The sequence below is a fragment of the Equus quagga genome, chromosome 15 (genome assembly GCF_021613505.1).
Source record: "Equus quagga isolate Etosha38 chromosome 15, UCLA_HA_Equagga_1.0, whole genome shotgun sequence".
NCBI lineage: Eukaryota > Metazoa > Chordata > Mammalia > Perissodactyla > Equidae > Equus > Equus quagga.
In genome coordinates, this window is record NC_060281.1 from 14,508,792 (window position 1) to 14,529,497 (window position 20,706).

The 20,706-nt window shown below is 41.5% G+C and overlaps 1 protein-coding gene across 14 annotated transcripts in view; it reads left to right on the top strand.

The window, feature by feature from the left end:
- Positions 1-20,706, top strand: part of PKHD1 (PKHD1 ciliary IPT domain containing fibrocystin/polyductin) — a 412,643-nt gene that overhangs the window by 158,154 nt on the left and 233,783 nt on the right. For 13 of the 14 annotated variants that reach the window (XR_006885298.1, XR_006885299.1, XR_006885297.1 and 10 more), the window contains exons 38-42: positions 7,868-8,078; positions 8,485-8,642; positions 10,976-11,167; positions 14,125-14,250; positions 17,040-17,170. Coding sequence is in view for 11 of the 14 variants with exons in the window: in XM_046639693.1 (XP_046495649.1) it covers positions 7,868-8,078; positions 8,485-8,642; positions 10,976-11,167; positions 14,125-14,250; positions 17,040-17,170 (818 nt within the window). In the remaining 3 variants the exon portion in view is untranslated. The remainder of the gene's footprint in view (positions 1-7,867; positions 8,079-8,484; positions 8,643-10,975; positions 11,168-14,124; positions 14,251-17,039; positions 17,171-20,706) is intronic. The other variant, XM_046639695.1, reaches the window with a different exon arrangement.

The window sequence follows — 20,706 nt, forward strand, 5'->3', positions numbered from 1 at the left end:
CTCTTTGGTCTGCCAGATAGTCTTGTGTTCATGCTGATGTCACAGTCTTCTCTTCTAAAGTACAGTAAATTGGATTGCCTCCAATTCACCAGTAGTTTGAGTTCAAAGAATTCCCTTCTAAGTTGGTTGTTTAGAAATTGGAATACATTTGTCTCAAAGAAATGCTGGTAAACCTTATGGCTAAGGACCTAGGTGAGCCCTCAACAGTTTTTTTTACCTGAGTATCCTTTCTGTCTAATGCTAATGGGAGTATAGCAGCTGACCACTGTGTTTAAGAATAATTGTGTGGGACAGTAGGTCTGTTTCCAACATGGGACACAAGGGGCACATCTCTCTCCATTTGGGCTCTACTATCTCATTCTTTTCTTGTTGAGTACTAGTAACAGAAGATGCTCTCAGTCTCGCTGCCCTGAGAATGGCTTCTCAGAGGTGACACAATGGCCTGGCACAATGTGGGTTCTGGGAGCAGAGGGAGCCAGCTTAGATGCAAGATGGTGTACTCAACAGGAGTCCATTACTTATCACCTCCTACTGTTGTTAGGGATAGTAGATGATCAGGGCCACGTGCTGGAGGGAGGGAGGGGGAAATGAGAAACAGTAGAAGGGCAGGGTTTTCTTTCCATCCCTTTCCTCTCAAAGCTCAGATCCTGCTACTATACACCTGCCTCATGCTGGTGGATGGATGAAATGAACAGTGGGCAACAGGGCTCAAATACAAGAAATGCTGAGGCGGGGAGGTGTGATCAGACCTTAAAAATAACAAAAAAGAGCAAGGAGATGAGGAGGAATGAGTCCTCAAACAGTTTCCTGGAGGAATAGGACTTTGTCTCCTCTGCATTATTTTGTTTAATTATGAATAAATGTGTATCTTCATCTTTTGGTTTTCTTCCTTCTTCTGCTCCTCTTAGGTTTCTCCTCATCTGCCAAACCTTCAGTTGACTATGTGCCCATGGGTTTGGTCTTGGGTATTCTTCGTTAATAACTATGTCCTTTCTCCCAAGTAACCACACCCACTCCCATGGATTAACCTCTATTTACATATTTCTTTATATATCTAGCCTCAGATGTCTCCTCTGAGCCCTAGACTCAAGTTTTCACTTGGATATTCTCTTTAACATCTAAAATGTAACTTGTCCAGGGGCTGGCCCGGTGGCGCAGCAGTTAAGTGTGCACGTTCCACTTTGGCAGCCCGGGGTTCGCCGTTCAAATACCAGGTGCGGACGTGGCACTGCTTGGCAAGCCATACTGTGGTAGGCGTCCCACATATAAAGTAGAGGAAGATGGGCATGGATGTTAGCTCAAGGCCGGTCTTCCTCAGCAAAAAGAGGAGGATTGGCAGATGTTAGCTCAGGGCTAGTCTTCCTCAAAGAAAAAAAAAAAGTAACTTGTCTAAATGGTCATCTAAAGCTTTATATGTCTAAAACTGAATACCACTAGAATATAAACTACATGAGGGCAGGGGATTTTGACTGTTTTCTCGCTACTGTATTCCCAAGACCTAGAACAGCACATGGCCCGTAGCACATAGTAGCCCAATAAATACTGTGCTCAATAAATACTTCTTGAATGTATTTATTATCTTCTTACCCTGTTTGGGTAAATGTCCCTGTTTATCTACCAACTTGCATCAGCTGTGGGCCAGTGAGGCATGAACATCTCTCTTACTTTTAGAGCCAGTCACGCAGTCCTCTTGATTCTCCAAAAGATATCTCAAAGTTTTATACTTCTCTCCAGATCCACTGCCTATCTCTTATTGAAAACTCCAAAGCTTCCTGTCTGAACTATTACGTTAGCCTTTTACATACTGCAGGAGCGAGCTAGTGGTTAAGATTCGGTGCTATCACTCCTATGGCCAGGGTTCGTGTCACGATTAAGGAACCACACCATCCATCTGTCGGTTGTCACACTGTGGTGGCTGCATGTTGCTGTGATACTGAAAGCTCTGCCACTGGGATTCAAATACCATCAGGGTCACAGGAGCACCTGGCTGGTGCTCTGTGGTATTCAGCAGAGCTTCCAGACTAAGACAGACTAGGAAGAAGGACCTGACCACCCACTTCTTAAAAAATTGGTCATGAAACCCCTGTGAATATCAATGGAGCATTGTCTGATAGAGTACAGGGCGATGAAAGGATGGTGCAAAAAGGGACAGGGTTTCCCTCTGCTGTACACAGGGGCACTAGGAGAATCCATGGCACTAGCAACAACAAAAATACTGCAGTAGCCTTCCACATAGTCTTCTTACTTTCATTCACTTTACTGCGATCTGTTCTTCGTACAACACCCAGGGTTTTGATGTAACTATTCTGAATAAGATTCAAGGCCTTTAAAACAGGCCAGCAAGGTCCCACATCATTTTGCCCAGTCACACCATTCCATCTCATTCATCTTGCTCCAGAATCTCTGATCTCCATTTAGTTCCTAGAACGCGTCAAGCTCACTCTTTCCCCACTGGCTGCCTCTTGCTCATCTCAGGACTTGACCCAGATTTTTCTCTCATCTTCCCCAATGTGCAGTAAGTGCATTTTCTCCCTTAGGATTCTCTCCCCTCTGTGTGACACATGTACTTACAGGCGTAAACTATTGCTAGTCTCACAACAGTATGCTTTCTTAGTTACCATTCCAAATATTCCTTTGGTGGTTTCCAAATCTCTTTTGGGGTAAACTCTAAGTTCTTTGGGAGGACCTGCGAGGCCCTTTCTAAGTGGGTCCCTCTCACCTTTTCAGCTGCAGTTTCACTGACTCATCAGGTCCTGGCCCTTCGGTATCCCTGCATTCTGGCCATGCCACGTGTATAGCAGTTACTTGAATATGTCATGTTGTCCCACACCGTTGTATACGCTGTTGCTTTTGCCTAGAGCACTCTGCCCATTTGGTCATCTGGCCCACTGTGGCTTATCAAGACCCAACTCAGTTGTCACCTCTCAGAAACAGCCCCTCCCTCCGTGAGAGTGAGGTGCTCCGTGTCTGATCACTGGCAGACCCTGGATATCCTTCTGTCTTAACACTTAATAGGGTGCATTTATGATTTTTGTTTGTCCATTTCCTGTACTCATCATGGACCCTGGAGGACAGGGACTATGTTCCCTTTATGTCTGTGTTTCCAATGCTTGAGAAATGTTCATGTACACAGAAGAAAAGATAGCATTCATGGTTTTGCTATGGATAAGGGTGAAGCTGCATGCAGAAATAAGGGGGAAATAAATTGTATATATTTGAGAAAAATATTTATAGTTCTTTTCTGAGTTCCTTATATTTCTATTCTGATGTGAACGTTATTTTAATGAAATGATTCCTTCCTTCCTTTCTCTCTCTTTCTTTCTACTGATTTGGAAAGGTCTTGGCAGTTATTCACTTGGAATAAAGATTCAAGTCCTACAAAATAAACAGAGGACAATTAGTGATTTTAAAGTGTGTTAACCCACAAAGATTATTTTCTTTCTCTCCATGCCCATTTGGCAAGATGGTTCTCTGGGACTGTGTAATTATGGATGAATGGCGCTGAAATGCTTGAACAATAATTTGTAGGAAATACAATTATGGTAGAAGTCATTAGTGGGAGTAAATGAACAGTTTGTTGGTTAACAGGTCAATGTTGAAAGCCCAAAGTGGTTAAACATTGTATTAAATTACAAGTTAAGAGCATAGCCCTTTTTCATTTAAGCGCATTCATAAATTATTGAGCTTTTTAAACTGTATTTTTACATGTTTTTTGATTCGTGGCATAGAAAGGAAGGGAGCTGCCCAACCTGGGTTTCTTAAGAGTTCTGTGAAGTGAAGTGTGTGCAATGGTTTCTTCATCAGAGAAGTCGGTCGCTCCATGTTCTGTGGTATTAAGTAATATTTATAAAGTAAAGAATATAACTTTTTGACTATCAAAGCTAATTGGATATAGTCAATATATAATTATTTCCAGAAGCCAGGAATTTCATTATGTGTCCACTTCTTTGGTTCTGAATTCAGAAGACCCCGTTTCAGAACTTACTGCTGACATTTTACTACTGTGCAATATTGTCCTTGTAGTATCTTAGCTTCCTAATTTGTACAATTTGTTAAAAGACAAAGAGAAACCCAACAGAAAACATACAATTCTTTCTTCAGAGTAAAACTATTTACCATAGGTTGGGTTTATTCTAACTTCTTAATAAAGTTTTATGTTGTTTTTACTGCTTTTTATATATTGAATGTTATATATTCATTTAGGTATATATCTGATGGGTGCTTACAAGTAGTTGTCCAGAAGAAAATATCCAAAATAGTTAATTTGAATCCTTATGAACTGAATGCTAATTGTGAGCCTTGGACTGTGTTAGGAATTCTGACGTATGTGAAGGAAGCATAAGACAGCGGCCCTGTGTTCAAGGTGCTGACTGTTGACGAGGGGAGATAAGACGTATGCCCTGTAATAATTACAGAATCACTTAGTACTGAACTATATGCTGCGGACTATAGGTTTTACCTCACATCTTCCCAGGCCTCCCTGAACCTGCTCAGCCTATGGATATTTCAGTAGCGATAACAAAAATTTTACAGCCCACTTCCCGCAACTCCCGCACAACCTCCAACTCTTTCCAGCATTCCTGTCTGCTTGTTATAGGTGTTCTCATGACACACTTCATTTGAGTTCATCAACCAGTCTATCTGCCGCAGTCACCATGAGGCTTCTGTCATGCACTTTTCCTCCTATGTTGGTTTTCTTGGTCATTGTACCCTGCCACCCCTGCTCATGGTACCTGCCATGAGAATACCAACACATGGATGCCAAGGGTTTAGACTTCCATTGCTGCCCAGGGGGTCAAACCCCTAGGTGTGAGAGTGTGCTGTGTTCCATGATGAAGTGTGGTGACCGCCTCTCTCTGCCACTTGGAGTCCTATCTGAACATCTGGATGCCAGAACTTTGGGGTGCTTGTTTCTTCATGTCTCGGTCATGATTTTTCTCATTCAGTACATATTTATTGAACACCTATTATATACCAGACATTGATAGGCATTGGTACTATGATGGTGAGCAAATATAGGTATAATTCCTGCTGTCATGTTGAATAGGGAGAGAGAGAATGACAGTAACAGAGTGTGCAGTGTGTTAAGCACTAGTAAGGAGAGGGACATAGTAATGCAACAGATTATGATACAGGTTTGACCTAGTTAGGAGTTCTCAGAGGCTTTTCTGAGGAATCAAATGGAACATCATTCTGAAGAATGAGGCAGAGTGAGTAGATGAGAGAATCCCAGGCAGGGGAGCATCAGGTACAAAAGCCATCTGGAGAGTTTCTTCAGGTTCTTTCCTCAGGTTCAGTCACGGGTCCATGTGGTCAGGAGAGAGGACTCATATTGGAGACAGACCCCATGCCACCTCCATCATCCTCTTTTTCTCCCATCTGCTCCTTTGTGTAGGCTTATTCTCCTATGCAAAGCATCTCAAACAACTGGCCCGCAAACTAGCCAGGCACGCTTGGGCATGCCTAAGACCCAGATGTACACAGACCTTTAGCTCAGGTAAAAATCCCATATCACTACAAGATGGATGGGAGGGGGTGGACATCAGCATGGGCTGAAGTGCTTCCTGAAATCCAGCGGAAGAGGTGGAGCTCAAGCTGCGTTTTGGAAGAATAGTTGAGGGGAAGAAGGCCAAGCACACAGATGGCAGGGACAGAATGGGCAAAGGGATAGACTTAGGAATGATCCTGTTAAAAGACAAGAGACAAAGAGACTGGGCTTCCTGGGATGGAGAGTTTATTAAGGATTCCGAGACCATAAAGTAGAGTCAGATAATGGAGTGTCTTGAAAGTCAGGAAGGGAATTTGTTTCTGACTACGGTAGGAAGATACTGCAGGTTAATGAAAAAGAAGGGATGTAATTAAAATAACATAGCAAAGTTTAAAAGAAAGAACAACGCAGAATGGTCAGAAGAATAAAATCTGTTTGCAGGGGGTCTAGCTCAAGTGATGATTAAAATTATTTTGATGTTCTTGGGTTTGAGATGGTAATAACTCATCCGATTGTCAATATCTACTATGTTGCTAGAAATATGAGGCTGGCCCTCATGAAACAGCGAAGCTTGATGTTTTACTCATACACACAGAGGTGTTATTTTTGCAAGGAAATGAATAAATTATGAGATAATTTTACTGCTTTCTAGAGGCTCTGTCAACATTTGAAAGGACATAAGATTAGGTTAACAGTTAAAAACTCACTCCAAAGATTCTCTGTGATTTTTTTCGTTCATTCAGGCTTGACTGTTATGTGTAAGAATGTTTAGTTGAGAAATTTCTTTGTTGTCCCTACTCTTGGTTCTGCCACATGTAGCTTGCATGTTGGTAGTACATAGTAGGTGTTTGTTGCATATTGATTGAGAATTGTGAATAATTGATCACAGAATTTAATAGCATTTTGTCTTTTGTAAAGATTTTCTATGCTTCATAGAGGTTTTCTCCGTGTAGACATTCAAGAAGGGATCATAGAAATTCACATATATATGCATGTACATATAAATAGACTTTATTTCATTTTTTTGTTCCCGAAGGTTAAAACGTACAAATAAGGAATAAAATTAAAATTATTTTCTTTTGGCATGATTTATGTCTTAATTTTCACTGCCCTATAATTAGAAATTTTGAACTCTGTAAATTTTTTTAAGGTAAAATTATTGCCCAAGTAAACTTCAGAAATTACATCATTAACCCAGAGACCTTTCTAAGCCTGGAACAACATTATTGGTACAAGTGCCCGCACACACAGAGACAAATAAATAAAGAGGGAAGTTTAAAATAATTTGAAAATGATTTATTGTCGGCCACCTCTGCAGTTAGACATTCGAGTATTATTACTCTACTTCAGCCCAACAAGGGAGGACAGTAAGTGGCTGTGGGCTAAAGGTAAATTATGATCTATTGCAAAAGAGGAAGGAAATGTACTGAGGAAAGAAGAAGGAGTTGGGAGTAAGCCATGTGTTTTCTGAAGTATTGCTTCAGATAATGGCTTGAAAAAAATCTTTGCCTTGACTCTTGCTGGAAAAGCCAGAGTAAACTGTGAGACCATCTACCTTCTTGAATCTTTGACAGTTAAGGGGTAATGTACTATATGGGGAAGATGAGATGGATGCACTGGAGCCTAATACGAACCAAGATATCTAAACCCTTCTTTAACTTTGCTTAGCAGTCCTAACTTGAATACACCCAATTTTAGAGTTTAAAGGGATCATTTAATACACCAAGATTTAGCACAATGAATCAGGGAAAATTTTGATTTTGGACTCTACTAACCCTATATGTAAAGTGAGTTGAAGTCTTCAGATTAGAAATTTGTTATGGACTTCTGTATCAGAAAGTCTAATAGCCATTTGTTTATATTTGAAATAAGAAAGAAGTGACAAAATTTGATCCTCAAAGTACAGTGTGATGCAGGGAAGGAAGAGAAAAGACTAAAATATATTGAAGATCTATCATGTGGCGAGGCCCAAGCTAGATGTTTCATAAATATTATCTCATTTAATCCTCCTAAAGCTCTATGGGGAAAGGCCTTGCTACTTGTGCTTTGTAATAGAGGAAACTGAAGCCTACTCTTGAATATATCACCCAAAAGAATATGGTTAGAATATGACAAAACTGATTCAATTGTGAGCTTCGTCTGACTCCAATTCCAGTGTTTTTCATGTTACGCCATGTTCAATCCTGCGTTATTTGCACCATATGACAGATGAGAAAACTAACATCCAAAAGAGTGAAGGCATTGGAGGCATTGGTGCTTATCGAGCCTGAAGCTTGCTTTCCCAGATTCTTCTTTCACGGAATTCTTTGGCTAAATAATATCACCTTTATTACTAACTACTGAAATGTCTAAAGGCAAGTTTCCCTTGGACTGCTTTAGGTTTGCTACCAGAAGTAATGGTCACCCATCTTCGAGCAGCTGCCTATGCCCGGGACACAGTGTTGGCTCTGGAAGATGCTGTGGATTGGCACCCTGGGGATGAAGTTGTCATCATCAGTGGAATAGGTGTCGCAGGTGCCAAACCCATGGAAGAGATTGTCATTGTGGAAACTGTGCACAATGCAGACCTCCATCTGAGGTCACCCTTGAGGTACTGTATGTCAGCTTGGCTCCGTTTAGATGGAAGAAGATGAGGTCTTGACTGCATTGGTGTCTGTACAGTTGTTTGTCTTTCAATGACTTATTTTTACATTAAGTAATGCCAGACATGCTGACAAGAAAATAACGAGGCATGAAATATTTTGAAGATTTAGCTTTCTTAAATAGGCTTTTTTTGTAAGGCTCTATAACTTCCATCTTACAGTATGTGATCAGTGCAATAGTCTGCATTGTTCTTAATTTTCACATCCTTGTGCCCATAGTCTGCTCTTCTGTATCTGAGGTTATAAAGGAATAGGCCCCCAAATGGTGAATTACGCCAGTCTGGTGGCTCGCTATTCCCAATAAGATTCAGAGTGATATCTTCAGATGTATCTTTTTCTTTTTCTGTTTTTCAGATATTCTCACAACTTCACTGAGAATTGGGTGGCTGGAGAGCACCATATTTTAAAGGTCATGGTGGTCCTGCTCAGCAGGAATATTACCATACGAGGAAATCTCACTAATGAGAGGATGAAGCTCCTTGCGTCATGCCAGGAGGCCAGTGCTTCAGAAGGTAGACAAATGTTTTGTTCGGAAGTCCAATGAGTAAAAAAGAACATTCTTACTGTCAAATGATACGTGGTTTTGTAGACTTATTTCAAAAGACAAAAACCCTTAATCTTTGCATGTCCATAATACTCCATAGTTTTCAGAATGCTCTTGATAAATTGTCATTTCATCTCCTGCCCTCAACAGCCCTGTGAAAGAGATAGACAATAGTATCCACTTGAGAAATTAATTATTTCTCTGGGGAAAAAAAATTCCTGTTAAATAATTAAATCTAGAGAGTTGAATTAAATTTCCACGTTAGAGGTTATAAAGAAGACTTAACTCGAATTCCAAGCCCCTTCTAAAATTCTCAGGAAAGCTGTTTAATGTCGGCATCACCAACACAGGCAGCACATTCTTACTGACTAGTAGGGCTCTTGCCTCCTCCCCAACCCCCACTTTTGGAGTTTGTTGTCTGAGTGAACCACCACATACTTTAAGTAAGTGGTTGAAAAAGTCAATTTATCTTCTAGAAGAATAACAGGCACTGACTCACACTGATGTGCCTATTAAACATCTATTTCAGGGATGGTTAGTTTAGTAGGTTATGTTTTGGTTTCCCAGGCTGTAGATTATGAGGCTTTCACATGTTGTGAAGACATCATTTGTCAACTTTGGTCCAGGACGGTGTGGGTGTCAAGGATGACTCCCAGGCATGAGCTCTGGATGGATGATGAGGCTATTTATTGAGATGGGAAGAGGAACAGGTTTTGGAGTGGGAAGTGGAGATCCTGAGCTTAATTTTGTACATGTTGAGACTGAGATGCCAGGCCAGCATCTGAGTAGAGATGTCTGGTAGTGTCTGGAGCCTGGAAGAAGTGTCAAGGCCGGAGTTAAAGATTTGAGTCATGTCTACATAGATTCATGGGGGTATAATGTTGGGATATGGTTGGATGAGTGAGACCTTGTCCCCACCCCCACCACCCCAGTCATCTAGCTCACAAATATGTCATTCTGAAAAATATTTTGATACAGTGGGTTCGAATCCAGTTACTACCAACTTTAACAACTCTGCTGAAATGAGATCTTCATTCTATTCAAACTCTTCTGGTAATTCTCATACAGGTATTCTGAGATCATATTGTACGAAACATTGCATTTGATCATGCTGCAAGTAAGATCACGCTTCTAGGTTCAGGCCATTATAAATCTGTGAGCTCCTAATGGAAAAAAATCCCTGATTTCACCACAACTCTTAAATGTTATTATAAAATTCTCAAAAAACCCCCAAATTCATAGCCTTTCTTTAAAAAAATAATATGTCATTCACCCCTTCTTTGTGTGGTGCCGAAGTGTGGGAATGAGGTAGCCAAATACAATAAGACAGAGGCCCGGCCACTCAAAAATATTATGGATCACTGGCATAAATAATCAAAATTATGAGAAAGCATACAAATATAAAACACCTCTTCATTTACCCCTTATATATTTATTCTCTGAATATTAGCAAATGACTGGACTCTGAAATTTATTGTTGGTTATTTACTGTGGAATGATACATCATTTTGTGTTAGTGGCACTTCTTTGGTTTATTAACATGGATAAGAAAGAATTAATTCAGGAGATAATTTCTTCTCCATTCTGAGGTTAGTTTACACCACCAAATGCCATGTGTCAACAGAAAGTGTCTGTTTTGGTTTCCCAGGCTGTAGATTATGAGGCTTTCACATGTTGTGAAGTCACAACTCTCTGTAGCTATAGGAGTTGTGTGCATTATGTTCATGCAGTTTTCTATCCTTGCTGTGGGTACGGCTGGGAAGGAGGTGTTGGTGGGGGCTGCTCAGTGACTTCTCTGGAGCCTTTTGCCATTTCTGCAGTGGCATTATTGCTGACTTCCTAACCCATAAAGCAGCAAAGCAAAGGGGAAGCCCCATTGGACAGCTTAAGTCTGAAGAGCGCTGTGTTTACATTCAGGGCTCCCGTCTCTTCCCTATAATTATTAACCACGAGAAGGTCGTTTTGTTGCACGCTGCCTCCGGGGGATCTTTTGGATTGAAATAAGCATCTATTTAGGTTGGGTTTGTGGGGTATAGTCAGCCTCTTTGTGATGGTAATTAAGGGGATTGATTTGGGGGCTTCTGGAAATAGTAGAATGAAGGCAACTTTGTGTCCTAGTTATCAGATGTTTTAATTAATAATCCAAAGAGGAGAATCAAAGTAAAAGGGAAGTAAGATTATTAAATGAAATAAACAATAAGGGTTTGTCATTTGTGTGAACAGTGCCTTTCAAACTGGGAGATTTGTCTAGAAGCATGTTACACGTGCTTCAGGTCCCCCTGAGTTCGTTCTGTATTTCAGGTAATTTGCAGAATTGTTTATATTCCAAGAGTGAGAAGATGCTGGGATCCAGAGATCTGGGGGCCAGGCTCATCGTCCAGTCCTTACCGGGGGAGCCCAGCCGAGTCCAGCTGAAGGGTGTGCTCTTCCGGGAGTTGGGGCAAGCCTTCCGTAAGCATCTGAGCTCGCTGACTCTGGTGGGAGCCATGAGAGGTAAGTGGGTCCAGGCCTATGGCTTCTCAGTTTTCTTTCTTCTTCCATGTTCAAGGCACTACGTGTAGGGAATTGTGCTAGGTGATTATGTAGGACATGGGGGTTCAGAGATGGGTAATTATACTCTAGATTAGTGGTTCTCAAACTTCAGTATGCTTAAAAAGTCGCTTGGGGAGCTTATTAAATTCAGAGTTATAGACCCTGCCCTGACAAATTCTAGTCTAAGGTAGGCCTAGGTGTCTGAATTTTTAACAAGCAAACTTCATGATTCTGGAGCAAGTAGTCTGAAGAGCACACTTCGAGAAACGTCACTATAGGTACAACAAATGTGGATGGAACCACACAAATCCACGTTTTGATTCCTGCCTCTACCATTTACTAGCTTTGTGACTACAGGCAAATTGACAGTGAATAGTACACAGCAATGCCATGGGAGTCCAGGCACAGCGGAGAGCACTTCTATGTGAAGTTGTCCTAACTCAGAGGAATCTTCCGTCTGGGAAAATGGGGGAGAATGGGCTGAGAACTAGACACTTTTCCTGGCAACACGGACTAGGCAGAGTGTGCGGATCTTGGCCAGAGCTGAAGAGATAGGATGGGAGTAGGAAACATCTAGTGCGGGTGGGAACAACTAACTAAAAAACAAGATCAGAACCAGAAATGAACATGATCAGATGTGCTGTAAAGGTTCTGAAAGCAAAGTTGGAGAGACACAGAAGCATCCAGGCAAAGATCCAGTACCAGAGGCTGACATGCGGAGAGTCAGAGAATTGGGGTCCAGGTGCTAGGTAATGAGGACAGCAGCTCCATTTGTCAGTCATCCTCTCCGTCCCTCCACAACTCCAACACCCATACAGTCAAGCTTTGCCTTCCTAGAAAGGGGTGGAGCTCCAGGGGTGATGCCTGACAAAGGATATCAGGGTGCACTTGGTTCAGGTGGGCATGAGAGATGCTAGGATTTCAACAGGTAATGGCAGAGTAATCCTGAGGTCATTGAGAGCAGGATCCTGGCTCGCCAGCTGCAGCATCTTTTTCTCATTTCAAATCATTTGCATGCCAAGGATGTCTATTTATCCCAATTTTCCACATCTCTTCTCCATTATTTATTTTTGACATTCATTTAGGAGGATGGTTCCTAACACGGTTCCTTGCCTGGTGTATTGGGATGATTATACCTTTGTGCCTTTGGGCTCCTGATGCCTATAGTGCTGCATAGTATTTGATGTGGGGGCCAGCTCCAGTATAAGTGAGGGCAGCAGTCACATATAAGTTATCCATTGAACATAATCAAAATCCACTTTTCTCAAAATTTGCTTAATCTGCCTCCTGCAATCTCTGCTTTAGAGTAGCTGCACTTTTATCTATTTTTATGTATTTTTATATGCAAAATGATTCAGTGCTTAAAAAAAAGTTTGAAAACCACTAAGTTAACACATTATTTCCTGTAGGTGTCTGTTAAAACGCAAATGTGTTTCTTGGGAGGGGGTAACACATTAACCCAGAGGTTAGAAACTTCTGGCATGCTTGCCAAAGAATCTTTTATTGTTTCATGCCCTGAAGGCCCTTGTACCCTGTGTGGCCAATTGCCTGCAGCCACAGGAGTTGAGGGATGTTGGAAGCTTTGGTACTTTTAAAGATTTACCAATCCCTGAACTCAACTCATAATAGCTCTATGAACACGTTAATACTTACTGATTGCTCAGATGGCAGGCGTATACTGATGGAGTGATGTGATGCAGATCTGAAGTCAGGAAAAGTCTTCAGTAGGCAAAATTTCCTCCGGAAGTAGATATGGATGGGTTAATTTATTGGGGTGGATCCTTGGTGAGTAATATGAGCACACCCATTACTAAGGGGGCTAAGATCAAGGCGAATGTGGAGTCCCAGTATCTATGATGACATTATAGTTGAGAATTTTCTGGATAGTCCAAATTTCAGTCAAATTATTCCACAAACCAAAGCAATTTTTCCTGTACTCCAAACGTTTGACAACCATACAATATCTCTCATTACCTAGAGATAACACAAATCTCCTGTTTCAGGATTTATCATTTGATTATCCACATAATAAATTTTAATTATTTTAGTGTAAGTTTCTTACACTTGTGAAGTGCAGAATTTACTTAGTTTTCTTCATCTTTATATCTCCTGCACAGTGCACAATTCCTGAAATGTATAGTTGATACTCAGTAAATATTTATTCACTGACTGATCCAGTCCACATAACTTGATTTCCGGGGTCATAAAATATGCCTCCGGAACCGGCGCAATGATTTTTCTGAATGTCAGTTCCTTTTAGCAGAGTGTACTTAGCAGAAAGAGTACTTAATAGTAGAGGGCACATCCCTTTAGTTTCATAAACCCACCATTTTAAAAAATAAGAGTTATGATCCTCAGGTCAGCGTCTGACTTTGCTTACAATTTGGAATAAGAATGTCTGGCTGGCTTGGGCCAAGAATATTATTGCCTGGCAAGTTAAAAGTATTATTTCACAACTCAAGAAATAATGACTACATCTCCTCATGCAAGATGTAATTTTCAAAGGTCAGGTTTGGTCCCTAAGCAGTTCTCTTCTCATTGTCCTTAACTTCTGTCTAGCTGCTGACTGCCATGTTGTGATGAGAGTTGACACTAGCGATAGCGGCCAATTGGAGATCTTGACAGCCATGCATTCTTCTGTGGTTTGGCCATACTGTCTCTTTCCTCAGGTGGTTTCCTTTTCTAGCCCTTGACCCTTGGATTCCGCCCTGCTTATCTTTGGTATCTTTGAGGCGCATTGGTCTGAGTTGCCCATTTTCTTGATTTGGTTTCTGCTTCCCGCTCTTAATTTCCTGAGTTTCATTGTAGTGTGGGGAAATGTTCTTAGTTATATTAGAGCTTGCTTTGGAGATGATCAACAGCGTCTGAAGAGCCTTCGAGACTCACTTCAAGGTTTTACCTCACTTTCTCCTATTCAGATTCCTACCTACAGGGTTGCACAGTGTGGGGCTCCTTCAGTCGAGGCCTCAGCATGTCCAGGACCTTGGGCCTGAAGGTGACCAGTAACGTGTTCTATAATATTTTAGGCCATGCACTGTTAGTGGGTAAGTGACGAGCTTGTTTAATTTTTCCATTCTTGAGTAGGATACATAGTTTTTAAAAAGGAATTGTCTCAAAATTTGAATTCCCAATGTATGAAAACCTTAGCCTCTGTTCATTAGGAATAGGCCATAGTTAAAAATTCTGCATTTAAATTTAGTCATCACTGATTAGCTTACCAAACTTTACCGGCAAGAAATTGATCTTTGAAGGGTGACATTTGAGTTCAGGTTAAATAAATATACAATGAGAGGTTTTGAAATTTATGGTCAGCAATTTTCACAGTAATTCAAAGTCACATAAGTATGTCTTTGTACAGTCTCACAGATTGTCAAACCTGGGTATTTGCTAAGTAGTTAAAAATCTTGAGTTCTGTTCTTAGCTGCTCCTGTGGCTTGCTGAAGAAGTCCATGTTTCAGAATCTTCTAATTGGTCACCTGTTATTTACTTCTGTCTTCTAAATTTCATTCCTCTCGTAGAACCCAGAATTATCCTTAAAAATCTCAAATTTCATCGTATCACTCCTTTTCTTAAAACTCCTTAAAAGTTTCTTGTTGTTCTTAGAATACAAATTTCTTAACCTGACTTAAAAGACTCCTTCAGAGATTTTGCCTTTATTAACCTTTGTAAACTTGTCTTGCTCTGTCTCCCTTTGCACTCTAGCTATACTGACTTATTTAATTTTAATTCTTTCAAAAGACTACACTTTCTCCTGCCTCAGGACCTTTGCACAATCTGTTGGCCTCTATTCAAACCACTCACTCTTCCCCCATAAGATTCTCTCCCCCACACTCCCAAGTCAACTTCATCTGTTAAACTTTTTTAGCACCAATTATTATTCATTGCTTTAAAGTTATATATGATGTTTCTGATCATCTGATTAATGTCTGTTTTTACCACCAGATTTTGTGTGAACACTGTTTCCTTAGCGTTTAGTGTATTAACTAGTGCACTGTAGGTATATTTGTTGAAAGAAATGAATGAATTAATGAACACAGGCTCTTTGGTTATATCAGAATAGAAAAGCAAGTCAGAGATTTTCACTGAAAGTAAGACTATAACTGTATTTGTTAAAGGTGTTTTGTATTTCAATTAATTCTGTGACATTGTCAGTGGGTAAATGTACGTGTTCCTCTAAGAACGATCTGTTGAGATAAAAACTATAAAGGTTCTAGTGCTGAGAGGGAATCTGTTTAGTGAGAAAATACAGATCATATGAACTTGCTTTAAAACAAACTCCAGGGGCCAGTCCCGTGGCCGAGTGGTTAAGTTCGCGGACTCCGCTTCTACGGCCCAGGGTTTTGCCGGTTCGGATCTTGGACGCGGACATGGCACCGCTCATCAAGCCATGCTGGGGCAGCGTCCCACATGCCACAACTAGAAGGACCTACACCTAGGATGTACAACTATGTACTGGGGGGCTTTGGGGAGAAGGAAAAAAAAGATTGACAACACATGTTAGCTCAGGTGCCAATCCTTATTAAAAAATAAAAAATGAGCTCCAGCTTCAGAAGGCAAAGAGCTAAGGACGATAGACGTCATCAGGTGTGGGAGAATCTTTCGCTCAGAAAAGGACAGCTGAGAGCAGTCAAACTAACAGATGGAGGAGTGACTTTGTTTATTCCTACTTTGTGTAAGGGAAAAGTTTGCTGAAAGCTGCCGCGGAAATTCAGGAAGGTACTCAAACAATATTAATTTAGCAGATGACAATTATATAGAATAGCCTTTAACAAGGCAAAGAAGAAAATCTGTAGGAGGAATTTAGCCTTTAGTGCTTGGATTTTGTGAATGGGAGGCTCTTGACGTCTATTGTATTGCAGGTGAGGGAATTGGAGCATTTGTTTATGAGTGCATTATAAAGTACTCGATTTCATGCAAAATGAGTTTGCAAACCCAGACTCATGAAATGACATGGGAGCCCAGATACCTGGAGATCCAGACATGAGGGATCTGTGGGGCTGCTGTCTTTTGATGCCCCCTAAGTGTCTCATCTCTCTCCTAAGCGTGGCTCATGCTCTTATATTTTCTTCTATTCCAATTCTATTTCTTCTATTCTATTCTAAACCTCAGTGGTTTGGGCGTGAGGGTCCTAGGCACTGTCTGGCCTGTTCCTTCAGGGCATTCTAGGTCTTCCAGGGGCAGAAGGGGGCATGCAGATAGCTGGTGGCCAATGTGAACAGCTGGGGATGGGGCTGGAGCTGACACAAGGCTGTGTGGCATTTGATTATGGAGACAGTCACTTAGACTCTTCCTGAGAAGTAAAACAGGAGATCTATTTCTTTGTTCTTTTTTTCTATCTAAAATGAACTTCTGATCCGTGATACTCTAGAACTAAAAAGTCCGTATAATCTGTATCTCCTTGTCTGGTTCATAGAAGGACACAAAAACAAAACCCAAACCAGCCACGCCCAAAACAAGAAATAGTGTTACAGTGTCCTTCATTTTCCTGGGTGACATGAAATGTGCATGATCTCTTGTTCTCTCAGGTACATACATGGAGGTAAGATACATCCTGTGGGAAGCTATGCCAACAAGAAAAAATGGTCAATATGTAAATTGGTTTTAAATCTATTACAATCCATTTAAGTTGTCATGTATGGTGTAGACAGGCCTGATGGCAGAATGTTAGATATCTCAGATTTGTTGAACATACTAAATACTTTATACATATACATACACATATGTGCATTATGTGAAATGTAATGTGTATTAGCAGAAATAAGAGTGTTGAGTTGTATAAATTTTAACTATGTTTGTAAATCATCTTGGTTTGATGTATCTTTTCTTCAATTAGACGGGTCAGAACAGGGAAGTATAATAAGAAACAATGTGATCATCCGTGTTTCCGGTGCTGAGGGACTCTCCAGTCCGGAAGTGCTGACACCATCTGGCATCTACATCCGCAACCCCACCAATGTTGTGGAGGTAAGGTCTGCAGCTCTGCCAGGGAGGTCAGAGTTGAGAGGGCATAATGTCCACTCCGGAAGTTGTTGGGAGTGGCGGCCTCAGTGGTGTGGTATAAAATATTTACCTGGTGCTCATTACCTGGTGCTGGTATCGAGAAACTGCTTTATGATTTCTATGTTAAACTAGTGCTTTAGGATAAATGTAATCATTTCTCTCAGAATTCCTGTGAAAACTCTTTGAGGCAATATCTATATGGAGCAAAACAAAGCAGATATTGATTATTTTCTGGTCATTTAGATTAATGCAAACTAAAATATCTTCCTGAGCTGTCCACTGTGGTTGCTTATTTTTGTCTCGGTTCCAATAATAATTCTTTGTTAAATCTTCACGATCTTACTATATTGATGTGGTCATATTGCTGCCCTTTAAGAGTGCTCAGAACTGGGGTCAGCAAAGTCATGAGGTCCCTGAGATCTTGTCAGATTCCAGGATGAATGAACTACACTCTGACGGCCTTGATGTTTTATCCTGCCATTTAGTACAACTTAACATTACTTTTTCTTGGTAAATTTCTCTCTAAACAACTTAAAAATTTATTTTTTCTGGTAGTTTTCCTAACCATAGACCCATGAATGAGGAATTGCATCAGAGTAGTGCGAAGGTCATTCGGTTTCCCCCTTTTCAATGATTTTATCCCCTGGATCATCTGCGAAAGGGTTAAGGGCTGCGCTCTTCCGGGACACTCCTGTGAGCGTCTACTGTGTTATGGCAATTATGCCAAGTTTCTGAGAAACTGAGAGAATGAGCTTCCCCGTCTCCCTCGGATCGTCTGTTTTTAATTACCTTCAGCTGAATAACCCCTAATAAAAGTCATGGTTATCTCCTCGACCCTCTTCCAGACTCGTAATTGTGTTTATTCCAAGCAGAGCACTTACACACCATTTTAGGTGCCTAATGGGGGCAGCTAATATGCCAGTAAGGAAAGGAGGCAGACCTGCGAGGACGGAAGGAGACCAAACTCTAGACCCAGAGCCAAAAGAGCAGCATTTAACTTGGTGACTCCAGGGCTTGTTGCATAGCTACAACAGCAAGCTTTGGGGCCTAAAGAACTATGTTTTGCGTACTTTCGTGGGTAGCATGATCTTGACTACGTTGAAATAGCCAGAGGAAAGTAGACCCTCAGGCTTGCCCAACTCAGCTTCCTACCTGTGGCTGGAATGTATCTCGATCCCACTTTGAATGCCAGGGGTGCTGTCTCTCTGATTGCTTCACTGGGTGGCACATTGTCTCCTGGGCAAGTGTCCTGGCCACCAGTCAACTGGAAGAAGAGCTGAACTGGCTATAGGTGCAGAGCACCAGAGGCCATCTGAAAAGCTGACATAGGTCACCCGCGCCTTTGCAGCCAGACCTGTAGAACAATACTGTCAGCGAGGGAAAAGCTGAGTTCAAAACAAGCTGTTGTTCCCCGCTGGATGCCTTGCCTTGCCATTCACTTACTTTCTTCCTTGTATAACCATTTTACAAACTGAAAAACAAATACAATGCATGTGTTTTGAGAATGAGGTTTTAGTTTAAGTTGGTAATCCAGATTCATTAAATATGTTCATTAGATATATTCCTGACATTTTCATTTTCGATGACCTTAAAATTCTGTGGTTCTCTTTTCATTAGCTTCTTAGCTTTTAGCCCCTAACATAGTGTCTGAAACATAGTAGTTGCTCAAAAAAATTAATTGAACACAATGAATGAATGAATGTAGGTTTAATTCTATCCAAAGAATGAGGGGAAGAAAGAGAAAAGTAAAGCATAGATTCCAAGACCCCACAATCACTTTGATGATGGGAAAATAAGATATTTAGTCTGTGGCTGCATTTAGATCCCACGGGACTCATCTCTCAGTGTTCAGTCTTGCATGGTTCACTCCACTTTTCAGCTGTGCCACTGGTGTTCTGCTCTGCTGTTTCTTTTGTATTCTATTGTCTGGAATGTGCCACAACTAAGGACCTGGGTGATAACTGGGCCTGTGTGGCAAACCTAAAAATTATGAACTTCTCTTGACCCCCAGGGCCAATGAAGGTCATTTCAGTCACTGGGTGAACAGCAAGTCAGTGTTTATTAAATGTGTCCTATGTGGATGATACACCGAGTGCTTTGAAAAATGTATTTTAGAAATACACCATTGTTCCAAAGGGATCATAAGGAGGCTACGACAACGATGATGTGTGGGGAGTGTGTGTGTGTGTGTGTGACAGAAAGAGCTGTGGTGTACAACCCTGCCCTCTTCCAGGGTGGTCCTGATGTTGGAGAGACAGACATTCCTTTACTCTGCGGAAGTGTTTCATGGCTGGTGGCTTCTACATCCTGCTGTGTGAGTGGTTCAGAGTCACACTGCCCCCTAAGGGAATGCACGCAAGACTTGTGTGTGCTCAGTTTTTGTGACTTTTCTCCTGACTCGCTTTTCAGTTTTCTTGCAGTCTGGCAAAGTAGTTTTTAAAAGTCCCTGCATTAGTGTGATTAATTAGCATTTTTTCACTTTTGTTTTCTTAAACTTGTTAATTGTGAAATAATTTTAGACTCAGAAGAAGTTGCAAAAATGTAGCAGAGAGTTCCCGTGTGCCCTCCTCCCCACATCCCCTGCAGCAGCGTAACCACAGCCATCACCACAGAGCAATAGCAAAACCAGGAAATTGATGTGGGGACAAAACTAACTCGACTAAAGCCCGTATTAGACTAGAAGAAGGTGACCTAATCCTGGTGGCTGGCAATCAACCCTGAAGCCTAAGCCTCTCTCCCACAAACGTGGTCTCCCTTTTTGACCTTCATATCTCTGGTGTGGCAGACGGAGGGGGAGAAATGCAGTTGATCCTTAAGTCTCGGCAGTGATTTGTGGTTATGTCTTATTCCCAGATTGCCCTGACGCAGAGCCTGGGACCGAATGCTCTGCCCCAGCACAGGGAATTCACCTTGGTTTCCAGTCAGCCATCTTTATAGTTTACTCACTATCAACCATGTGTGGTACGAGGGCACTTCCAGTGTGAGATTCTTCTTTTAATTTTCACAGCCATGAGTGGTCTGCCTGCCTCCCTGCCCAGGCTGCAGCTCAGCCAAGTCCAGAGCAGTTTCTCAAAGAAGCAAAGCCTGACCTTTGTGCCTTCTTGCTGGTGAGGACTCAAGCGTGATATTCCTGTTTAAGGAACTTGTGGAATTCCTTTGTATATTCCTTAGATAGGCCTTTCCATGCTTTCCAAATACGTGTTGGTGATGGCTCTTCCGTGCAGCACCAGCAGCATTTAGAGCACTCCATTTCCAGGTTGTCTTCCCCCGGCCCTTAGCATCTGACTCTCTGACTCCTTTGTGGGGATTCCTTGTTATCTGTTCAGAGGCTTCAGCTTTCCAGTAGACATAACCTGCGTCAACCTCAGGCTGGAAAGTGTTTGTGTCCCATGTTTATGTAGACACTGGAAATTTCCTATGACCAGACTCCTGTTTAGGATAGTCTGCAGAAAAACCCCAAAGACGAGCCCTTTGGAAACATCCATTTAATTTGAGGGGAA